At 43.5% G+C, this 23,372-nt stretch overlaps 1 protein-coding gene across 13 annotated transcripts in view; it reads left to right on the plus strand.

Moving 5' to 3' along the window:
* Window positions 1–23,372, plus strand: part of CHD2 (chromodomain helicase DNA binding protein 2) — a 129,991-nt gene that overhangs the window by 26,291 nt on the left and 80,328 nt on the right. For 4 of the 13 annotated variants that reach the window (XM_073653307.1, XM_073653304.1, XM_073653308.1 and 1 more), the window contains exon 2: window positions 249–376. The exons of the other annotated variants lie outside the window; for them this stretch is intronic. In XM_073653307.1, the coding sequence (XP_073509408.1) occupies window positions 312–376 (65 nt within the window). In that variant the 5' untranslated portion in view covers window positions 249–311. The remainder of the gene's footprint in view (window positions 1–248; window positions 377–23,372) is intronic. 13 annotated transcript variants of the gene reach the window in all.

Consider the following 23,372-nt stretch of genomic DNA (forward strand, 5'->3'; position numbering starts at 1 on the left):
TTCTCACTTTTCTGTCTGATGACGTAATCACAAATCTCCTGTCCGGGCGGGCGAGGCGGCCGATGTGGAGCTGTCGGCGGCCTCCGGTGCCCGATCCCCGGCCTTCAGTGCTGGTGCTTCCCCTGGCAGTGAGTGTGTGCTCGGTGGGTCTGTGTGTACATGTGAGGGGCTGCGGATGTGCCCACCATGTGCCCGGCGCTGCCGCCTGCTGCACAGGGAGACTTTACCTTTTATTCAACTTTTGACAGCAAATACCTGGGCATCCTCATACTAGCAAGGCCGGCAGCCTGCCCCCTGCCCCGGGCACAAAGATGATGAAGAGCACGGAGGAGGAGGACGGCGGCGGCGGCGGCTCAGCGCGGAGCAATGCATCCAGGTAAGGGGGTGATGGGGGTGATACTGCTGCTGGCATCACATCCACTGCTGCCCACCTGTCCTGCTGCCCCTGCCCACTATGTGCTACCTTACCCCCACCCATATTCTCTGTATCCCCGAGTGAAGACACAACAACTCCCAGCATGCCCCGAGAGTGACTGCTATGACCTGCTGGGGATTGTAGTCCCACTGTACCTGCAGAACCACAAGGTGCAGACCACTAGGTATATTTTGTACCTTTATCCCAGCTCTGACCTTGACTCTCATTGCCACACCCTAATTTTGCTGGGCACTATAGAGGCCCAGAGACCCCTGCAGCCTCCTCGCCCCTGCCAGGGGGTTATTACCTGTGCAGTCATGTTTGGGGGGGATTGCTGCTGGTTACATGACCTTGTTACATTGGTGGTCTCTGCTGCATTGCACCATTTCTTCCCAGTAACACTTTATAGATGTTACTACAGACCAGGCCACAGATCGAGCCTGGGAGTAAAGTAGCAGCTCTTCCAGGCCCTGTCCTGTCTTCTGGGAGCATCATGTACATCCAGCTCCTTGTCAGTGTTCCCCGGGGCTGACACTTGTACCTGCCGTGTATGACGGCCTTGGCGTGTGCAGATGGAGGTGTTTTATTATTATTAATGTCACTTATTGTCATTTTTGCCCATATTGTCATGACATTATGATACTTGCATACATACAGCCACCACTTGTGTTATTTATCTGGTTCCCACGGTTCATATCGGAGTTTTCTTTTTTTATTTGAGAGCATTGATTTATTTTAATCACACTAGTTAAGTGTATTTGTGTGTGTATGTAATACATAAATATATATATGTCATGAACAGATATTATACATATATACATGCATATAGTACTCAGTGTGATGTGTATTGTATTTGTTTATTGATATAGTTATGTACATCTCCTATGACCCTTATTTCTAAATGTTATTTTTTCATTATTTTGCCATGAGATATTTTATTTATCATTTATAGTATTTATTTGTATGTTAATATGTAGAGTATAAATATAACATGACACATCCCCGTTAGTATTTATCCAGGCTTTTGGCCCAAGGACAAACATGGTTAATCATCTAGTTCCATTAACTATTTATTTTCCTTTTTACCCATGGGTACAGGGATGAGATCTGTAGTTCTGTGGGTCTTGTGGTACATTTCTATTATGCTCTCGGCTGCTTCCTTTTTTCTTTGAAAGAATCTCATTTTTAATATAAAGCTCATTTCCTGCAAACCCAAAATATCTTCAACATACTTGTGCTTTTTATAAGAGAGTAATTGGTGTATGCGTTACTGGCGTACGCCTGAATATTGTATATTATACTGCTATGAGAGATATTATTGTATTATTATTTAAAGCACCATTAATTCCAGGGTGCTGTACGTGTCTTACATACATAAAGTAAAACTGACAGACTTGTACTGAGAGAAGTAAACATACAGGAAGGCCATGCTGACACATCAGTATTTGGTCAGTATTTCACATCAGTATTTGTAAGCCAAAACCAGGAGTGGGTGATAAATACAGAAGTGGTGACGTGTTTCTATTATACTTTTCCTCTGATTTGTTCCTCTCCTGGTTTAGGCTTATAAATACTGAGGTAAAATACTGACCAAATACTGAGCGTGTGAACGTAGCCTTCCACTGAATATTGTTCTGCTATTATAGAGATCAGTGGGATAGTGGTGTAATAATGCTGTGTATCAGTATATTAAACCGCTATTATAGACATATAAAATGTTACTGGTGTAGTAATGCTGATAGTTGTTGTTCTTACACTAATATAAGAACGGTATAATAAGAATATTTAGACATAATACACCAGTAACCTACTGATTTCACTATAATATACAATTCTCAGTCATACACCAATATTGCTAATATGTATATAATGGTATATGTGATATTGCTGTATGGTTGTATATTATAGGGATATTAGTATGTTATTGGTGTCATGGCTGAATATTGTACATTATACCGCTATTATAGGGATATTGGTGTATTATGGCTGAATATTGTACATTATACCGCTATTATAGAGATATTAGTATGTTATTGGTGTATTATGGCTGAATATTGTACATTATACCGCTATTATAGAGATTAGTATGTTATTGGTGTCTTATGGCTGAATATTGTACATTATACCGCTATTATAGGGATATTGGTGTATTATGGCTGAATGTTGTACATTATACAGCTATTATAGAGATATTAGTATGTTGGTGTCTTATGGCTGAATATTGTACATTATACCGCTATTATAGGGATATTGGTGTATTATGGCTGAATATTGTACATTATACCGCTATTATAGAGATATTAGTATGTTATTGGTGTATTATGGCTGAATATTGTACATTATACCGCTATTATAGGGATATTAGTATGTTATTGGTGTCTTATGGCTGAATATTGTACATTATACCGCTATTATAGAGATATTAGTATGTTATTGGTGTATTATGGCTGAATATTGTACATTACACCGCTATTATAGGGATATTAGTATGTTATTGGTGTATTATGGCTGAATATTGTACATTATACCGCTATTATAGAGCTATTAGTATGTGGTACTGGTGTAATATGGCTGTATATCGTTCTACTGCACCGCCATTATATAAAGCACACGGTGACCAGCTGTGCAGCCGTGCTTCATGTTATCCCACACTTCCTCTAATGATACATACACACTTTTATACACTGTGGCTATGGGAAGCTGTGATATAACACACCTGACATATTATGGCAGGAGTATACAGGACATGTCTGAGGTAATGTGCTATGTAGCCTACATATATAACACTGGGCTTTCCTGCATCAGAGCCCTCACTCTCCTCTGTCCTTGGCGTACATTTTGTGACTGGCAGCCATTTTAGAGAAATGCCTCAGATGAAGCTGTAGGTGTTTGTCATGAAGAACGGGTGTTTTCTGTGATATATGAGGAGAGAAAACAGACGTTTGTGAAGGGTCATTGTTACCAGGGGACATATGTGAGAATGCCATGGAGATTAGGGCAGGAAAGCGGCTACTTTCAGCGTTTTCTGCATTTCTATTTCAGTCACAAAATGGCTTTTCCTTTGTGCTGCAGCACTGGGCTGCCATTCTGTGATGCTCTGCGCTCTCCACACGCAGGAGGAGGAAGTTGCTTTCTAGGAGTTCAAAGGCCATCTTGTGCCTGCTGCTGCTGTGATTGGTTGCTGGGCCTCCTGGTAACTGTGGCGTCAGCAGTGCGGCGGCCTGCCCTCCCCCGTGTGATGTCAGCTGTGCCTGCCACTCCCAGCTAAGTCAGCCAGCTGGAGGCAGCCTGTGCTCCTCTGCAGGGTTATTACATACATGGACCGCAGGCACCAGTGCACACATGCTGCATGTCTTATCATACACATGGTAGAATTGTTCTGTGTCTAGCTTTCATGACCCATTTTACTTTTTAGAGATTTTTTTTACTGATCCGTAACTTGTCCATGATTGTTAACCCTTACCACAGCTTGAACGCTGAACCTGGTTAACTAACTGGCTGCTATTAATTGCTTTATTTCCTGTGTGACACGACTTCCGTTTCCTAGAACGCTTTCCCCATGTGCATCGAGTTCAGTATAAATGAACCCATTGACCTCTTTCTATTCACTCATTTTAACCCTTGAACTGAACCGTCCCCTCACCTTTGTCTGCATTTCCAATTTGTTTTTGTTTGTTTTTTCCATACAGACTCGTGACTTTTTGGATTTTTTTTTTTCTATTTTTTTTTTTTAAATCACAATATATCAGAAAGCTAATCCAATTATTTCTATGAGACTCTAACACTGGAGTTAGGTGAAGCGCACACAAAGCAGGTGTAATTTGTGGTGGACCGGATGTCAGTAGTAGGCGACCAGCACACACCGCCACGTTGTGCACGGGCGCACAAGCTATGGGCGCATAACATTTTACAAACTTGTGCGAACCCGCAGTATTCCATAAGGAAGACTCCTCAGGACACATCAGCAGTTTTTGTCTTGAAGTTTTTTTTTTTTTTTTTTTTGCAGCATTTTTTTTTTAGATTCCCGAATGCTGGTTTATTATTTTTGACCATTGGCGTTTTTCCTAGCAGTTTTCCATAGCTTTTGTTTTCTCGTTTTTTTTCTGTTTACTGCCATTCTTCAGTCCTTTTGAATTTTTCCACTCAACATTTTAAGAAACTCTCAAAAAGATGCATGGGGTGTCTTCGGCGCGGAGACGCCTGGAGATTACCCGCTCACTTTGTGTATCCGCTCGGCGTAGTTTGCAGATGCACAGCAAGTCATTTACACTGAGAAATGCTGCTTATGTTCATTCTTTGGAGTGCTTTTTGGTCAGGTTACAGAGGGAATCCACCTGAAAAAGAGGTGGTGTGCACATACCCTAATTTTTACATAGCAGTTTTTGTTTTAAGCTTGTATTTAAGTTCCTGGGGGAGGGGAACATCTAATTAAAGCACCAAAACATCACTAAACCGTATGTGTTTAGGTTTCCTGGGCCTTTTGTTTTTCTGTGGAATTTCTGCCCTTAGGGGCTTTGTAGTTTTCCTTGAGGTGCATGAACCCTCTACTGCCCTCTGACATTGGCACAGGTAAGCATGCAGACAGTGTTGTGCAGAGGCTTTGTGCTTTTCTCCAATCTCCGACACCATATGCATTAGCCTGCAAACATAACCGTATGTTGTGGAATCTGACCATCACTTATCATGGAAGCTTTAGTACAACTTATAAACGTTCCCTAATTTTTTATTTTAATGTCGTAATCTCCCTGAGGGCCTCTGTACACGTTGCAGATTTGTCTTTTTTTTCAGTGCAGATTTGTCAATGAACCTGAAGGGTTTCCTGATGCCAGCAAAGTGAACAAGAATCCTGAAGCCTCATGCACATGTTGCTTATTTGTGACTTAGCGGGTTTAAATCTGCGGCATGTCAATTCTTTCAGCGTTTTTGCTGCAGATTTCACTAATACTAATGAGTGGGGAAAAGTCTGCGCCAAAAACACTGCAAAAATATGGTTATTGTACTCTGCGCTTTCCTGCCTGCTGAGAGATGCAGAAATTTCTGCACCAAATACTTAGTGTGCACATACCCTAAGGATTGGTTTCCCACACGAGCTGATTTACCTTTTTTTTTTTTTTAATGAGAATTGTGAAGTCTCATGGACGCACATTACCTATCTCACATGACTAGCTTAGATAATTGGTTCAGCGGACTGCATCACATGATTGGCTTAGAAACATGGCTTAACAGACTGCATCACGTATAGCGGGCTTAGATACATGGCTCAGCACACTGCATCACACATGACTGGCTTAGATCCACGGTTCAGAGGACTGCATCACGCATGATCGGCTTAGATACACAGATTCACCACACATGAAGGGCTTAGACAATCCGCTCAGCGGATTGAATCCTGCATTACTGTCTTATATACAATGCTCAGTGGACTGCATCACACATGACAGGCTTAGATAATTGGCTCAGCAGACTGCATCACACATGATAGGTTTAGATACACAGCTCATCGGACAGCATCACAAGACCGGCTTAGATACATGTCTGCATTACATATGATGGGCTTGGGTACATGGCTCAGTGGACAGCATCACATGACAAGCTTAGATACATGCCTGCATTACACATGATGGACTTAGATACATGGCTCAGCGGACTGCCTCACACATGACTGGCGTAGATACATGACTCAGCGGTCTGTGTGACACATGTCAGGCTTAGATATATGGCTCGATGGACTGCATCTACTAGATGCATTATGTAAAATAGGAGGCAGGTTGGTGAAGGATCAGTGAGCGGTCATAAGAACATACAGATGAATATGTAAGCAGAGCACCGGATAGAGCGCCCCCCCCCCCCCCCCCCCCCGGAGCACGAGCATATTATTATCTCCAAACTGAAAGTAAAGATTACACAAGAACCACAGGACGGATTTCATCAACCAAGGTATCATTTTAATCAGTGTAACGGCACCCACCTGACAGTGTATGTGGGTTACTGAGCACAATCCTGCTGACAGGGGCGCATTAAATGTCGTGCACAGACACTTAAAACACCAACAAGTTAAAATGGAAGCGCCCAGCGGCAGAAAATATATAAATAAATATGTAAACACGACATTTTATATTGTTTTTCAAATAAATTATTGTAGAATTACTAATTCAAAAATCTAAATGACAACACATTTCCTTTAAGGCATTAATATCCTGTTTACACAGGCAGACTGCGCTTCAGATGTGCACAGAACAATCAAATAGATCGCTCAGTGCACATAGGTTGCCTTGTTCTCGGCAGCACAGGTCCTGTTCGCATCAGACGATGTGCTGCCAAGAACAATGATCCTTTGTGCTGGCCAGAAAATCATTGCACCTGACGAATGAGCATTTATCTTTTCGTTCCTGGGTTATCAGCAGCTTGTTTAGACTGCACAATTATTGGGAAACGAGCGCTCCTAGGAACACTTGTTCATGATAAGTGTAGTGAAAAACAGGCTGTTGGTCACCTGACGACCGATGATACTGGTTTATTTGGTGAAGTGATCTTTTGGTTTGCCCACAAGATTATTGATCTGTGCACTGTCATATGTAAACAGAACCTCAACTGGTGAGAACAATGGCAACCTATGTGCACTGATCCATCTATTACAGATTGTTCAGTGTACGTGTGAAGCAGGGCTGTGGAGTCAGTAAACCAAACCTCCAACTCCTCAATTTCCATCACACTGACTCTGACTCCCTCATACATGGCTCAGTTTAAGTTAGCATGTGTTCACACTGATTTCTTTGGAGCAGAAACGCTCCAAATCCTCCTTAAATACTAAAAACTTGATTGTGGTGATGTATTAATGTACTGATTGTGGTTCTGGTGATTTATTCATGTAAGTACCCCTTTAAATTTTTTTGCAGCCCTTGGGATTGGTTCGTTATGGCATTGTGGCCCTTGGCAGGGCTGTGGAGTCTGTAAGCCAAACCTCCGACTCCTCAATTTCCATGACCACGACTCCGACTCCCTCATACATGGCTCATGTTTAAGTGATAAATTTACTGTAGCTCAGATTAATCTCAGCTAAAAGTCTAGACCCTTAGATCAGGAATAGGACAGACATTTATAGGACATTTCATAACTTTCCCAAATAATTATGAAAAAAATATTCCCCACCAACTGCATTGAACTACTGTACCCAATTTATTATACATTTTAGAAGTTTGAGTCGGTCCATTTTATTTAGTCTCTACCAAAATGGACTCAGACTCCGCCTCCCTGATCTGAAGAGGTGTCGGCCTGTTTGAACAGGCTATTAACGACCATTGACCAGAAAACATGTTTTCGGTTGGTGGCGTTCTTAATGCACATCACACAGTGTAACTGCCCCCTCAGGCCTCCTTCACACGTCTGAAAAACCGGTACCGGTGTCATCAGTGTTTTTCTCGTATGGATAAAGAAAGAGGTAAATTGCAAAGCTTCACCTATACTTTGCAATGTTAAACATGCACAGCACAGACACATGGATGCCATCCGTGTGCTGTATGTGTTTTATATGGACCCATAGACTTGTATTGGCCCTTGTCATTCGTGCTGCCGGGAAAAAACGCACATGTAAAGAGCACCATAGATTATAATGGGAACATGTGGTATCCGTGAAAGAAGCTGATACCACATATACTGAAAACACTGACATGTGACGGAGGCCTTACATAAATGCACCCATACATATATATACAGTGGGTACGGAAAGTATTCAGACCCCTTTAAAATTTTCACTCTTTGTTTCATTGCAGCCATTTGGTAAATTCTAAAAAGTTCAATTTTTTTCTCATTAAAGTACACTCTGTACCCCATCTTGAATTAAAAAAAAACAGAAATGCAGAAATTTTTGCAAATTTATTAAAAAAGAAAAACTGAAATATCACATGGTCATAAGTTTTCAGACCCTTTCTCAGTATTGAGTAGAAGGAGAGGCTTCCGTCGGGCCACTCTGCCATAAAGGCCCGACTGGTGGAGGGCTGCAGTGGTAGTTGACTTTGTGGAACTTTCTCCCATCTCCCTACTGCATCTCTGGAGCTCAGCCACAGTGATCTTGGGGTTCTTCTTTACCTCTCTCACCAAGGCTCTTCTCCCATGATTGCTCAGTTTGGCTGGACGGCCAGGTTTAGGAAGACTTCTGGTGGTCCCAGACTTCCTCCATTTAAGGATTATGGAGGCCACTGTGCTCTTAGGAACCTTGAGTAATGCCGAAATTCTTTTGTAACCTTGGCCAGATCTGTGCCTTGCCACAATTCTGTCTCTGAGCTCCTTGGGCATTTCATTTGAGCTCATGATTCTCATTTGGTCTGACATGCACTGTGAGCTGTGAGGTCTTATATATACAGGTGTGTGCCTTTCCAAATCAAGTCCTATCAGTTTAATTAAACACGGCTGGACTCCAATGAAGGAGTAGAACCATCCCAAGGAGGATCACAAGGAAATGGACAGCATGTGACTTAAATATGAGTGTCTGAGCAAAGGGTCTGAATACTTATGACCATGTGATATTTCAGTTTTTCTTTTTTAATAAATTTGCAAAAATGTCTACATTTATTTATTTTTTATTATTCAAGATGGGGTGCAGAGTGTACTTTAATGAGAAAAAAATTTAACTTTTTAGAATTTACCAAATGGCTGCAATGAAACAAAGAGTGAAAAATTTAAAGGGGTCTGAATACTTTCCGCACCCACTGTATATTAGATATATATTTTTCCCTTACATTCAGACGTTGAGTTATGATTGTAGCTGCAAAAACACTGCATGTTTTGGTGAAATTTCCTGTAGTTTTCAATGTTTGTGTTTTTCTACAAGTGAAACATTAATTTTGCATTAAAACATCACGCTGGTACTTTGTGGCAATCTTTTTTTAAACTGCACCTCAATGTCTGAATATACCCCAAAATCTCTCACATACACAGGTTATTTCTGTGCTTCAACTCTATCTCTGATCACTTCATTTATTTAAAGCCACAGCTGCAATCATGGCATTTAATGTTTACTAGTGTGACAACATAAATCACAGTATTGCACACACTGTAAATGACTATTGTTAGGGAATAGTTTGCATTCTGTAAACTTTCTGTTTATGTGAATATCAGTGTAATGTAAAATATGAATCATAATTCATCAAAGCTTTTCCAGTTTGGCATAAAAAGCTTTGAAAAGTCAACATTTTTGAGCAACTTTTGGTGTTTTCACACCACTTTTGCCCAGCTGTGACAGTGTGAGGGGATGGGTCACGTCGAGCGGTTCGGTACCTTATGTCACAAATCTTACTGCAATCCTTGACTGGAGTAAGATTGGTAGCGAGACGCACACAAAGCTGCATGCCACTTTTCGCCTCACCTAAGCCCTGTCACCACTCTCTCAAACATACCCTGACAGGCCTGAAAAACTTTTGTTTTAAGCCAAACATTTTAACTCCTGCCACACTGGTAGAGATCTAGTTGTTACTGGTTATTTGTTTCCCTAGCAGATAAGATATCTGATCTTCAGGGTCAAAAGATTTGTCTGTAGCTTTTCAAAGGCATTATCCAGTGTGATCCACACGTGGGTAAGTTTCTGTGAAGTCAATCTGAAGATGGATGCAGATGAATTTTGTTTTAAACCCTCCTGAACTGGCCTTAGGCTGCGTTCACACATTGCGTATTTTCGCGCGCTTTTTGAAAATACGCAATGTGCTTTGTGTCTGCCAGCAAAGTGAATGGGAAATTCACTTTGCCGTTCAGACACTGTGTAATTTTACGCAGCGGGAAAGCGCTGCTGGGTAAAGAATTGGCATGTCAATTCTTTACGCAGCTGCGTCCTGCGCTTTCTTTCTGTTGTGCCCATTATAAGCGATGGAATTACGCAGCGGTGTTCACACACTGCGTAATTCCATCGCTTTTTTACGGAGGCGCAGGATGGATACTCACCTACCCGATGTCAGGGGAGAGGCGCCCGGTCCGCTCCAATCCCGCGCTTCCAGCATCTGCCGGTGAGCTGATCAGCTGTTAGCTAACCGGCTTGTAACCGGCTTCTGGTCAGCTGATTACAAGCCAGTCAGCTGATCGCTTCACGGCAGATGCTGCAAGCGCGGGACCGGAGCAGACGCGTCTCTCATCCATCGGGTAGGTGAGTATCCATAGTCTGTACATACACTGCTAGGGACACGCACACGACACATAGACACAGACAGTACACACACGACACACAGACAGTACACATGTCACACTGAAATGAAGTGTGACATTACACATGTCACCCTTCATTTTCACACTGCGTTTTTTGCTGCGCTTTTTTACGCAGTGTGTGAATGGAGGTGCTTTTTTTACCTGCTTAAAAAAACGCAGGTAAAAAAAGCAGGAAAATACGCAGCGTAAAAAAACGCAGGGAAATGCGCAATGTGTGAACGCAGCCTAAGATTGTGTTTGTTATGTTAGCCCCTCTGATAAGCAGCTCACTGTCCATATACAGTGTATATAGAAAGCTGTGGTGTGGGCGGCGTTAGCTTTCTGAGCTCTGCTACATCTAGAAATTCTGATTGTGTCACAATCGCTGCATGCATGAAAACTTGCCATGCATACCAGGATGGAGGTCAGGGGTGCCATGCATACCAGGATGGGGATGAGGGGTGTCATGCATACCAGGATGGGGATGAGGGGTGTCATGCATACCAGGATGGGGATGAGGGGTGTCATGCATACCAGGATGGGAATGAGGAATTCCATGGATACAAGGATGAGGATCAGGGGGAACCATGCATACCAGGATGGGGATGAGGGGTGCCGTGCCCACCAGGATGGGGATGAGGGGTGCTGTGCACACCACGATGTAGTATTGGGATGCCATGCATACTGGGATGAAGGGTGCCATGCATACCAAGATGGGGATCAATGGTGCCATGCATACCAGGATGGAGGATCAGGGGTGCCATGCATATCAGGATGGGGATGAGGGATGCCATGCATACTTGGATGAAGGGTGCCATGCATACAAGATGGGGATCAGGGGGGTCGTGCACACCAGGATGGCGATGAGGGGTGCCGTGCGCACCAGGATGGCGATTGAGGGGTGCCGTGCGCACCAGGATGGCGATTGAGGGGTGCCGTGCGCACCAGGATGGCGATTGAGGGGTGCCGTGCGCACCAGGATGGCGATTGAGGGGTGCCGTGCGCACCAGGATGGGGATGGGGGCCACTTATAACAGGAAGGAGGGGCCATATATACCAGGATGGAGGATATTAACAGAAACATTATTCCTATACCAGTGTCAGCAACAGACCCCCCTCCCCCGTAACAGTGCATCATGACCACATTTTTTCCTTAATTTTTTTTCCTATTTTCCTCCTCTAAAACCTAGGTGCGTCTTATAGTCCGAAAAATACGGTGATTGATAAAACTTACAAATATCTATCTATATTAAACTACACTGCTCAAAAAAATAAAGGGAACACTTAAACAGAATATGACTCCCAAGTAAATTAAACTTCTGTGAAATCAAACAGTCTACTTAGGAAGCAACACTGATTGACAATCAATTTCACATGCTGTTGTGCGAATGGAATGGACAATAAATAGAAATTATTGGCAATTATCAAGACACACTCATTAAAGGAGTGGTTCTGCGGGTGGGGAACACAGACCACATCTCAGTATCAATGCTTTCTGGCTGATGTTTTGGTCACTTTTGAATGTTGGTTGTGCTTTCACGAAAACTCGTGGTAGCATGAGACGGACTCTACAACCCACAGAAGTTGCTCAGGTACTGAAGCTCATCCAGGATGGCACATCAATGCGAGCTGTGGCAAGAAGGTTTGCTGTGTCTGTCAGCGGAGTGTCCAGAGGCTGGAGGCGCTACCAGGAGACAGTACACCAGGAGACGTGGAGGGGGCCGTAGGAAGGCAACAACCCAGCAGCAGGACCGCTACTTCCACCTTTGTGCAAGGAGGAACATGAGGAGCACTGCTAGAGCCCTGCAAAATGACCTCCAGCTGGCCACAAATGTGCATGTGTCTGCACAAACGGTTAGAAACTGTCTCCATGAGGGTGGTATGAGGGCCCGAAGTCCACAGATGGGGGTTGTGCTCACAGCCTAACACCGTGCAGGACGCTTGGCATTTGCCACAGAACACCAGGATTGGCAAAGTCGCCACTGGCGCCCTGTGCTCTTCACGGATGAAAGCAGGTTCACACTGAGCACATGTGACAGACGTGACCGAGTCTGGAGACGCCGTGGAGAGCGATCTGCTGCCTGCAACATCCGTCAGCATGACCGGTTTGGCAGTGGGTCAGTAATGGTGTGGGGTGGCATTTCTTTGGAGGGCCGCACAGCCCTCCATGTGCTTCCCAGAGGTAGCCTGACTGCCATTAGGTACCGAGATGAGATCCTCAGACCCCTTGTGAGACCATATGCTGGTGCGGTTGGCCCTGGGTTCCTCCTAATGCAGGACAATGCCAGACCTCATGTGGCTGGAGTGTGTCAGCAGTTCCTTCAAGATGAAGGCATTGAAGCTATGGACTGGCCCGCCCATTCCCCAGATCTGAATCCGATTGAGCACATCTGGGACATCATGTCTCGCTCCATCCGCCAACGTCACGTTGCACCACAGACTGTCCAGGAGTTGGCGGATGCTTTAGTCCAGGTCTGGGAGGAGATCCCACAGGAGACCATCCGCAACCTCATCATGAGCATGCCTAGGCGTTGTAGGGAGGTCATACAGGCACGTTGAGGCCACACACAATACTGAGCCTCATTTTGACTTGTTTTAAGGGCATTACATCAAAGTTGGATCAGCCTGTAGTGTGTTTTTCCACTTTAATTTTGGGGATGACTCCAAATCCAGGCCTCCATTGGTTAATAAATTTGATTTCCATTGATGTTTTGTATGATTTTGTTGTCAGCACATTCAACTTTGTACAGAACAAAGTATTCAATGAGAGTATTTCATTCATTCAGATCTAGGATGTGTTATTTGAGTGTTCCCTTTATTTTTTGAGCAGTGCATATACACACACGCAGTGGGAAAAATAAGCATTTGTTACACTGCCGTTTTTGCATGTTTTCCCTACCTACAAAGAATGCAGAGGTCTGTAATTTTTATCGTAGGTATACTTCAACTGTGGGACAGAATCTAAAAATAAAAAAAACAGAAAATCACATTGTATGATTTTTACTTAACTAATTTGCATTTTATTGCATGAGCAAGTATTTGAACATCTACCAATCAGCAAGAATTCTGGCTCATAGACTTGTTAGTTTTAGTTTAAGAAACCCTCCTACTCTGTACTCATTACCTGTATTAATTGCACCTGTTTGAACTCGTTACCTGTATAAAAGACACCTGTCCACACAATCAATCATACTCCAACCTCTTCACCATGGCCAAGACCAGAGAGCTGTCTAAGGACACCAGAGACAAAATTGTAGACCTGCACAATTCTGGGATGGGCTACAGGACTATAGGCGAGCGGCTTGGTGAGAAGGCAACAGTATGTTGACATAATTATTCGAAAATGGAAGAAACACAAGATGACTGTCAATCTTCTTCGGTCTGGGGCTCCATTAAAGATCTCGCCTCGTGGGCTAAGGATAACTCTTAAGAAAAGTCAGGAATCAGCCCAGAACTACATGGGGAGGACCTGGTCAATTACCTGAAGAGAGCTGGGACCACAGTCTCAAACATTATAGTTAGTAATGCACTACTCCACCATGGATTAAAATCATGCAGGGCACACAGGGTCCCCCTGCTCACGCCAGCACATGTCCAGGCCCATTTGAAGTTCGCCAATGACCATCTTAATGATCCAAAGGAGGCATGGGAGGTCATGTGGTCAGATGAGACCAAAATAGAACTTTTTGGTATCAACTCGACTAGCCATGTTTTGAGGATGCTTGCAACCTTAAGAACACCGTCCCAACCGTGAAGCATGGTGGGGGAAACATGATACTTTAGGCATGCTTTTCTGCAAAGGGGACAGGATGACTGCACCGTATTGAAGGGAGGATGGTTGGGGTCATGTAATGCGAGATTTTAGCCAAAACCTCCTTTCCTCATTAAGAGCATTGATGATGGGTTGTGGCTGGGTCTTCCAGCATGACAATGACCCGAAACCTACAGCCAGGGCATCTAAGGAGTGGCTCCATAAGAAGCATTTCAAGGACCTCGAGTGGCCTAGCCAGTCTCCAGACCTTAACCCAATAGAAAATCTTTGGAGGGAGCTGAAACTCAAGGTTGCCTAGCGACAGCCCCGAAACCTGAATAATCTGTATGGAGGGGTGGGCCAAAATCCCTGCTGCAGTGTGTGCTAACTTGGTCAAGAACTACAGGAAACGTCTGACCTCTGTAATTCCAAACAAAGATTTCTGTACCAAATATTAAGTTCTGTTTTTCTATTGTATCAAATACTTATTTCATGCAATAAAGTGCAAAATAATTGTGTAAAAATCATACAATGTGACTTTCTGGATTTTATTTTTAGATTCTGTCTCTCACAGGTGAAGTGTACCTACAATAAAAATTACAGACCTCTCCATTGTTTGTAGGTGGGAATTGGCAATGTATCAAATACTTATTTCCCATGTGTGTATATATGTGTATATATATATATATGTGTGTATTTACGGTGTGTGTGTCAAAGAAATCTATATATAAAATCTCATCTGAATAGCAAAATCCCGACTGTAGCAATTCTTCCACTTGTCACTGTATACACAGGCATCTGAGTATCCACAGCTCCAGATCTTTACTGGGATATCAATGACAAGAAATACTGACTAGAGTATCCAGTTATAAGAAGTTCTGTAGAATCGAGGAGATGTTTTCTGCTCAGCTGGTGAGCATGGCTGTCTCGATGACTTAGAAGGGGTATTGAGCATGCACAATTCCTTTTAATGCTCGTTGGCACAATTTATTCCAGGGGTGCACAACCTTTTGTAATCTAAGAGCCACAGAAATTGAACTTTTCCCTAAGGCTCACAATAAAAAGGGGCATTCCTCTTGGAGACAATTATGTTATACCAAAAGTATATGACATAAATGTCTGATTGGTGGGTGTCAGTGGCCCCAACTGTCAGGAGAGCAGAGGTCTCCTGGCATTGAAGAGCTTGTTGAAGGACACACAAGAAAAAATTGAAGGAACTTACACCCTATTCTGTGTGTGCACATGACTAGCTATGTGTGACAGTCACTAGCTGTTTGGTCCAGTTCCATACCAAAGCCAGCCCCCTTCTCTTCATCAACAGTGATAGAAAAAGGGGGCTGAAATGGGGACACTGTTCTTATAACTGGATACTCTAGTCCGTATTTCTTGTCATTGATATCCCAGTAAAGATCTGGAGCGGTGGATACTCAGATGCCTGTGTAAACAGCGACAAGTGGAAGAATTGCTGCAGTTGAGATTTTGCTATTAGGATGAGATATAAGTAATTGGTGAGCACAAGGGATTGGTAGATGAACTGGAACTGTAAGGTCAGGGTTGATTAGGGCCTTGTTTAGTTTTAGTGCTAAAACTAGGAGGAAATCTGGATAGTGCTTTATGCTGAAGGAACATAAAGTGGCAAAAATAGGGTTCATTCGTTGATGGTATACTGGTGAGCATAGCTGCTTCCCAAGCAGTTGACCTGGCCTCCATTCCCGACTAATGCAATACTTGATTTTTTGGGGGTTATAGTTAAATTAGTGACAAAATGTACAATTGGGGGAGGAAGGTTGAACTTGGGGACTTAGATGTTTATTCAACCTATGTAATTGTAACTATGTAAAAATCTTCAATAAAACAGGCTTACTTGGTAAACATATTAAGTGCATATTAATTTGCACAAACATTTTGAAACTTTTGGTATTTTCACACCGAAGTAGGCGGGGTATGGCCGGGCCTGGAAAACCCCACCCAACAATTCTTTAAATGTTATGCTAAAAATGTACTGCAGTCCCCGACTGGACTATTCCTGCCAGGTAGGTGATGTGTATACAACACCAGTCTTCAGAGGAATTTACACTGCAAAATAATCATGAAGCGTTGTTAAAAAATACCTGTTTCACGATTATCTTCCCGTGTAAACAGGATGCCTATCACCCTATTAGGCCACGGCCCCACTATCCCTATTTGGTCAGTATTCGGTCAGTATTTTTTCTCAGGAGTGGGAGACAAACCAGGTGAGGAACATTCAGAGAAAAGGTGTAATAGAAACAAGTCACCAATTCTGCATTTATCACCCACTCCTGGTTTTTGCTCACACTCCTGAGAAAAAATACTGATAGTGGGGCCTGAATGAGAAAAACGCTTGTTCATAGGGTGAAATGATCTTTTGTGCTGGACAAAAGACTATTGTTCTCAGCAAGGAATTCGTCCTGTGTAAACAGGATTAGCCCCGCAGAGAACAATGGCCTATGTGCATAGTCTAGTGTATCGTTTACTTTGGTCTGCCTCTTCAAATAGGCATTCAAAGGACTGCCGATCTTTAAAAGTTTACCGATCTGCGGTCATATTGTGCCACCGGATGGTCTGTGTAAATGGATCTCTACTGAATCAGGCTGGTTGTGTGTAAAGCCCCCGTCTCACATAGCGAGATCGCTGCTGAGTCAAGGTTTTGGTGACGCAACAGCGACCTCACCAGCGATGTCGCTATGTGTGACACTTTGCAGCTATCAGGCCCCTGCTGTGAGGTCGCTGATCGCTGCAGAATGTCCTGGACCATTTTTTGGTCTTTGCCCTCCCGCTGGTCAGCACACATCGCTGTGTGTGACCAGCGGGACCAGCGATCAGGCTGGTAACCATGATAAACAGCGGGTTACTGGGGGCACACGCGCACTTAGTAACTCGGTGTTTATCATTGTTACCACTCTGCTACGGTGAGCGGTAACCTCCCGCTCACCGTAGCAGGCTCGTAACCATGATAAACAGCGGGTTACTAGGTGCGCGTGTGCCCCTAGTAACCTGCTGTTTATCATGGTTACCAGCCTGCTCCTGCTTCAGCAGGCTGGTAACCAGGAGCAGGACATCGTGGAAAGATTATTTCCACAATGTCTCTGCTCCCCTGATCGCTGGTTAGCCTGCCTGTTTGACAGCTCACCAGCGATCACATAGCGACGCAGCAACGATCCCTGACTGTAGCGTCGCTAAGTGTGACGGGGCCTTAAATAAGGTCACCTAATCTTTGATACTAAAAAAAAGCCACAGCACAAATACCTGTGTAACCCTTCAGTGGAACATGCATCTATGTAGTTGGACTGGGCTGTCGTTTGGAAGGGTAAGTTTTGAGACTGGATGAAATGCAATACCCACACATGAATAGTCTCAGTCTGAAGGAAGGGGGCCTTTATTAGAGAAAATAACTTTGTAGTAACTACAGGGATTGGACTCTAGGGCCCTGAGTTAAAGAAGTTGTCCAGTACTTTTTATGATTGCCCCAATGTATTTACCCTGTGATTATAAGTCTTTTTGTAATTACCTTTGGTAATCTTTATTGCCTGTGAGCGGCGCTATCCTTGGCCGCTCACAGTCGTCTCGTGACACCCGTGGTCCAAGAGCCAGGGCTGTGGAGTCTGGAGTCTGAGCCCATTTTGGTGGAGTCTGTATAAAACAGACCAACTGCAACTCCTAAAATATATAATAAATTGGGTACAGTAGTTCAGTGCAGTTTATGGAGAATATTTTTTCATAAGAATTTGGGAAAGTTATGAAATGTCCTATAAATGTCTGTCCTATTCCTGATCTAAGGGTCTAGACTTTTAGCTGAGATTAATCTGTGCTACAGTAAATTTATCACTTAAACATGAGCCATGTATGAGGGAGTGTCGTGGAGTCGGAGTTGGAGTCTGCGTCATGGAAATGGAGGAGTCGGAGGTTTGGCTTACCGACTCCACAGCCCTGCTAAGTGCCATATTGCCATACTGAACCAATCCCAAGGGCTGCAAAAAAAAATTAAAGTTGTACTTCCATGAATACATCTCCAGAACCACAATCAGTACATTAGTGCATCACCACAATTAAGTTTTAAGTATTTGAGGAGGATTTGGAGAGTTTCTGCTCCAAAGAAATCCGTGTGAACACACTTTAACTTAAACTGAATTTTTGGAGCAGAAACTCACCAAATCCTCCTATAAAAATACTTAAAAATTAGAGATTTGAGATTAAGCTTTAACATAGCCACGAAGCACGTTATGGATTGCTATATGTGTTGAAGATCAAAATCACTACCAGTACATGAATGCAGCGCCAGAACCACCGTTGGTACAAGTATACAGCACCAGCATAGTGGAGTGATCAAATGCAATGTCAGGTAAGCCTCATATATAATTGTATTGCTTGAACCTACAACTCCCAGTGTGTTCTTAACAATGGTGAGGAGATACTTGGAGTTGTTACCAGCAATCATCGAACTGCGGACCATACAGGAAGCACATCACTGATTAGATAGTCAGTATCACAAATAAACATTTAAATCCAGGTACCTTACAGGTGACATCTTCTCTGATTGGAGTAGTTCCCATATCTTTTGTCTCCATGTACTACAGACACCATGATGAGATTTCATGCCCAGATCTTCTCTCTGCAGACCAGGGCTGTGGAGTCTGTAAGCCAAACCTCTCCTCAATTTCCATGACACCGACTCCACGACTCCGACTCCCTCATACATGGCTCATGTTTAAGTGATAAATTTACTGTAGCAGAGATTCATCTCAGCTAAAAGTCTAGACCCTTAGATCAGGAATAGGACAGACATTTATAGGACATTTCATAACTTTCCCAATTCTTATGAAAATATATTCCCCACAAACTGCATTGAATTACTGTACCCAATTTGCTATATATTTTAGGAGTTGGAGTCGGTCCATTTTATACCGACAACGACTCCACAGCCCTGCTGCAGACTTCCCTCTTTTCCGTCCTCAGCAGCACATACCGACATGGTGCCCTTATTAAAAATAAAATTATCATTATTTTGCCCCATAAATAAAAATATCTCCCATGCTGTGCTCCTGAATAAATTCCCTTCACTGTGCTTCCTGTACAATATATCCCACCCCCCACACTGCTTCTCTCTATAATATAACCCTCTCCATAATATTTCCCCCCCACACTGCCCCTCTCATCAATGTTCCATTCCCACACTGAGCCTCTCAATAGTATTCCCCACCCACAGTGCCTCTTTCTATCATATCCCCCCACAGTGTCCCACTCCATAATATACCCCCACTGATTCTCTCCAAAATACAGCCCAAATTGACCCTTTCCATAGTATTTCCTCCACACTGCCTCCCTCTTCATAAAGTCCACCCTACTGCCCCCCACTATATTGTACCCCCTTTCACAATTCCACCCATAATGTGCCTCGGCAGTTACACAAGACCCTCCCCTGGCCCCTTCATGTAAAATGATGAATAAACATGTTTAATCTTTGGTTCCTTCATAGAACTCTTACTAAGGTCCAACGTCTCCGATGCCTTTGCGGCTCCGGCAGCAATGTGATGACTGTCAGCAGTGTGCTGACCTCATCACACTGCTACACGTCGGGGCCGGGACTGACAGGCGCTCCTCTGTCCCGGTCTCAGTGCCGTCTTTCAGACGTGAATTCATTTGTTCATAAAAAGAAGGGAGCGGAGCCTCCCAGACAGCTCCGCGGGCCACAACACAACATCCTTTGGCGGGCCGTTGTTGTGAAGTCCTGTGCACTGAGACAACTGTAATGTATCATCCAGTGCACATAAGCTGTCATTGGGCTTGTTGGCATAGGACAATGCGTTGCCGAGAACACTGATTTTTTTTTTGTTGTGCAAACCAAAAGAGAATTTCCTTCGATTGGGTGATCGGCAGCCTCTTTAGACTGCATGGTTATTGTGAAACAAGCGTTAACATAAGTGCTTGTTCACAATTGCCGTAGTGTTAGGCTATGTGCTGCACATGTTGAGTATTTGATTTCAGAAATTACTGCAACGATTCTGCATCTCTAGGAATTTTTTGGCAGCAAAAGACTCAATGGAAAATATGCCTGTTTTTGGTGCTTTTTTGACTGATTTAAGTGAAGTGAATGGTGAAAAATGCAGGGCAAAAATGCACAGAGAATTGCCATGCTGCAGATTATTTTCTGCACCAAATCTGCGAGTCACAAATACTCAACGTGTGCATAAGGCTGAGTTCACACGATGTGTATTTCATGCGTTTTCGCAGTTGCGGAAACGCCGCGGAAACGCATGAAAAACGCATGGTAGAAGGGAAGCAATGTTCCCCAATGGAAATCCGCATGTGCTGTGCCCATGATGCGGATTTTTCCGCAGCGTGAACGCTGCGGTCAAAAATCCGCAGCATGTCAATTAATTTTGCGGAAACGCGGCGATTTCGCCGCCATTGACTTGCATTAGAACGCGCCAATTCCGCAAGACAGCATCTGTACTTGCGCTATTGGCGCGTTCTAATATGCGGATGGTACCCGGGTGTGGAGGAGAGGAGAGTCTCATCCACACCCAGGTACCATTAAAAAAGCTGTAAAAAAAGAATAAAATAAAAAATAAATGTATTCTTACCTTCTGTCGGCCCGCGTAGCGCTCCCGCTTGGTTCCCGGCACTTGCAGTGAGTTGTAGGACCTGCGCTGACGTCAGAGTCATGTGACTGGTCACGTGACGCTGACGTCGGCAGGTCTTTCAATTCAAAGTTGCCGGCAGCCGGGAACTTTGTAAAGCAGGACAGCGCGGGCCATCGGAGGTAAGTATATACACTCTCTCGGGTCACACTATATAAATCCATGCTGTTTGCATGGATATATATAGTGTGACCTAGTTGTCAAGCACTTTCCAGGTGATGCTAAAATCGCCTGGAAAGCGCTTGTCAATCTGCATGCGGAAACGCATGTGAATCTGCATGTGGATCCGCATGTATTCTGCAGGAAAAACGCATGCACAATCTGCATGCGTTTTTTCTGCCAGGGATATGCAGAAATGATGCAGAAATTTTCTGATTCATTTCTGCATCGTGTGCACATACCCTAACACTTCAGGGTTCTCATTCACTTAGCTGGCTTCAGGTTTTGTCACAAATCCGCGCAGAAAAAACGTGACAAAAACCCACCAAATCTGCAACGTGTACACACAGCCTTATTCATGTCCTGTGAACTTCTCATCCGGTCTTTTACCTTGGTAAGCCTGTACATTTTTAAGCAATGAGCCTGATGGCCTTGCTGTATATGTATCTAGTTATTGGTTATGCTGGCAAATTCCTGTCTTCAAGCTGAATGTTTCTGGCGTCATAGCTTGTACTTAAAGACGTTTTCCCACGAACAAAGTTAATTTTAATCAACATTTTAATCAATAGACGTTTGAATACTAAGTTCCACAATTGGATGTTGAAAAAAAATGTTCCTGTGCTGTGAACGTGTATATATATATATATATATGCCCCTACTGTGTATTGGCTGTGTCAGACCCTGCTGTCCTGTCTGTATACTCTCTTCCTCCCCTGTCCAGGAGCTGTGGTATGATCAGACCATGTTCCTGCAGGGTCAGACACAGCCATTACACAGTACACAGCAGGGGCACATTTATAACATTATCTCAGCACAGGAACATTATTTTTTAAATGCATCCATTTGTGGAACTTATTTTTATTCCAAAAACCATGAATTAAAATGAACTTTATTTGTGGGGAAAACCCCTTTAATGCACTTTGTTTTTGGTCACTGTCTGGCGTTCATGAGGTATATGTCTGACATTGGCCACAATCTGAATTGATGCCCTCCACTGTAGGGACCCATTGAAAGAAATTGTGACACTCTGTATAGGAAAGCACAGTCTGTTGTGCTTTTCGTGCTGTGGAGTCGGTAAGTCAAACCCCAGACTCCTCAATCTCCCTGACTCCTGACTCCACAGCCCTGCCTCAATACTGAGCGTGTACATAAAGTGCAGCACTGCCTCGCTACTGAGCGTGTACATAAAGTGCAGCACTGCCTCACTACTGAGCGTGTACATAAAGTGCAGCACTGCCTCACTACTGAGCGTGTACATAAAGTGCTGCTCACATTCATCTCAACGAAAAGCCAAGATCCTTAGATCAGGAACAGAACAGACATTTCATAACTTTCCCAAATTCTTATGAAAACATTTACAGCACATTCTGCATTGTACTATTGTACCCAATGTATTATATATTTTAGGAGTCAGTACATTTTATTCCGACTCCACAGATTACTATACAGTTATAAACTGTATGCAGACGGGACACCAAAAGGACACACATGGCCTCTCTATAGTAAGTGTGACCTATGGGAATGTTAGTATATGTCGCTAGCTTTTTCTGGTGTATACATTCAGGCAAGTACAAAAACATAGTGGCCATTAAACGACCACCGATCGGCTATACACAAGCCATTTGGCAGTCATTTATCCGACCAGAATTCTGTCACATAGAATACAATCGCTGTTGCGGCACATGTCCTGTTTACATGAGCAGTTGGTGAAGAAGTTCTTATGAACACTGGTTCCTCAGTATTGGCTCACGTAAGTGGGCCATTAAGGAAAGAATAACTGAGACGTTAGGTTCTCCATACACTTTAGATGGCTGTCAGTCGATCCATGGCTGTCTCCCTCTACTTTTCCATGCACAGGAGCACTCAGCTGGCCGAGCGCTCCTGTACTCTCTATGAGAGCTGCTGCCGGACACCAATGGTGGCTTATCTCTAGAGAACAAAAGGATAAGACATGCCAAATCCTTCTGTCTCCCAATGTCATCTGTTGGGGGGACAGCCGGGGTCTTCCAAACTGTTGGTATCAGCGGATTCGGCTGCCATCTAATGTGTATGGGGACTTTACCTTGGTTATGAGGCTGTAAAACATCAAACTTGCTAAAGGGGAAAGTTTATGTAAGATCACATCTGTCGCCCTTATATATAATATACACATACACCTTATTACATACTAGTGAAGTATAACAATATAACTATTTAATCTGACTTGTACCATCATTTTTTT

The sequence above is a fragment of the Phyllobates terribilis genome, unplaced genomic scaffold (assembly GCF_046119375.1).
Source record: "Phyllobates terribilis strain yellow unplaced genomic scaffold, ASM4611937v1 Scaffold_11__3_contigs__length_659146591, whole genome shotgun sequence".
NCBI lineage: Eukaryota > Metazoa > Chordata > Amphibia > Anura > Dendrobatidae > Phyllobates > Phyllobates terribilis.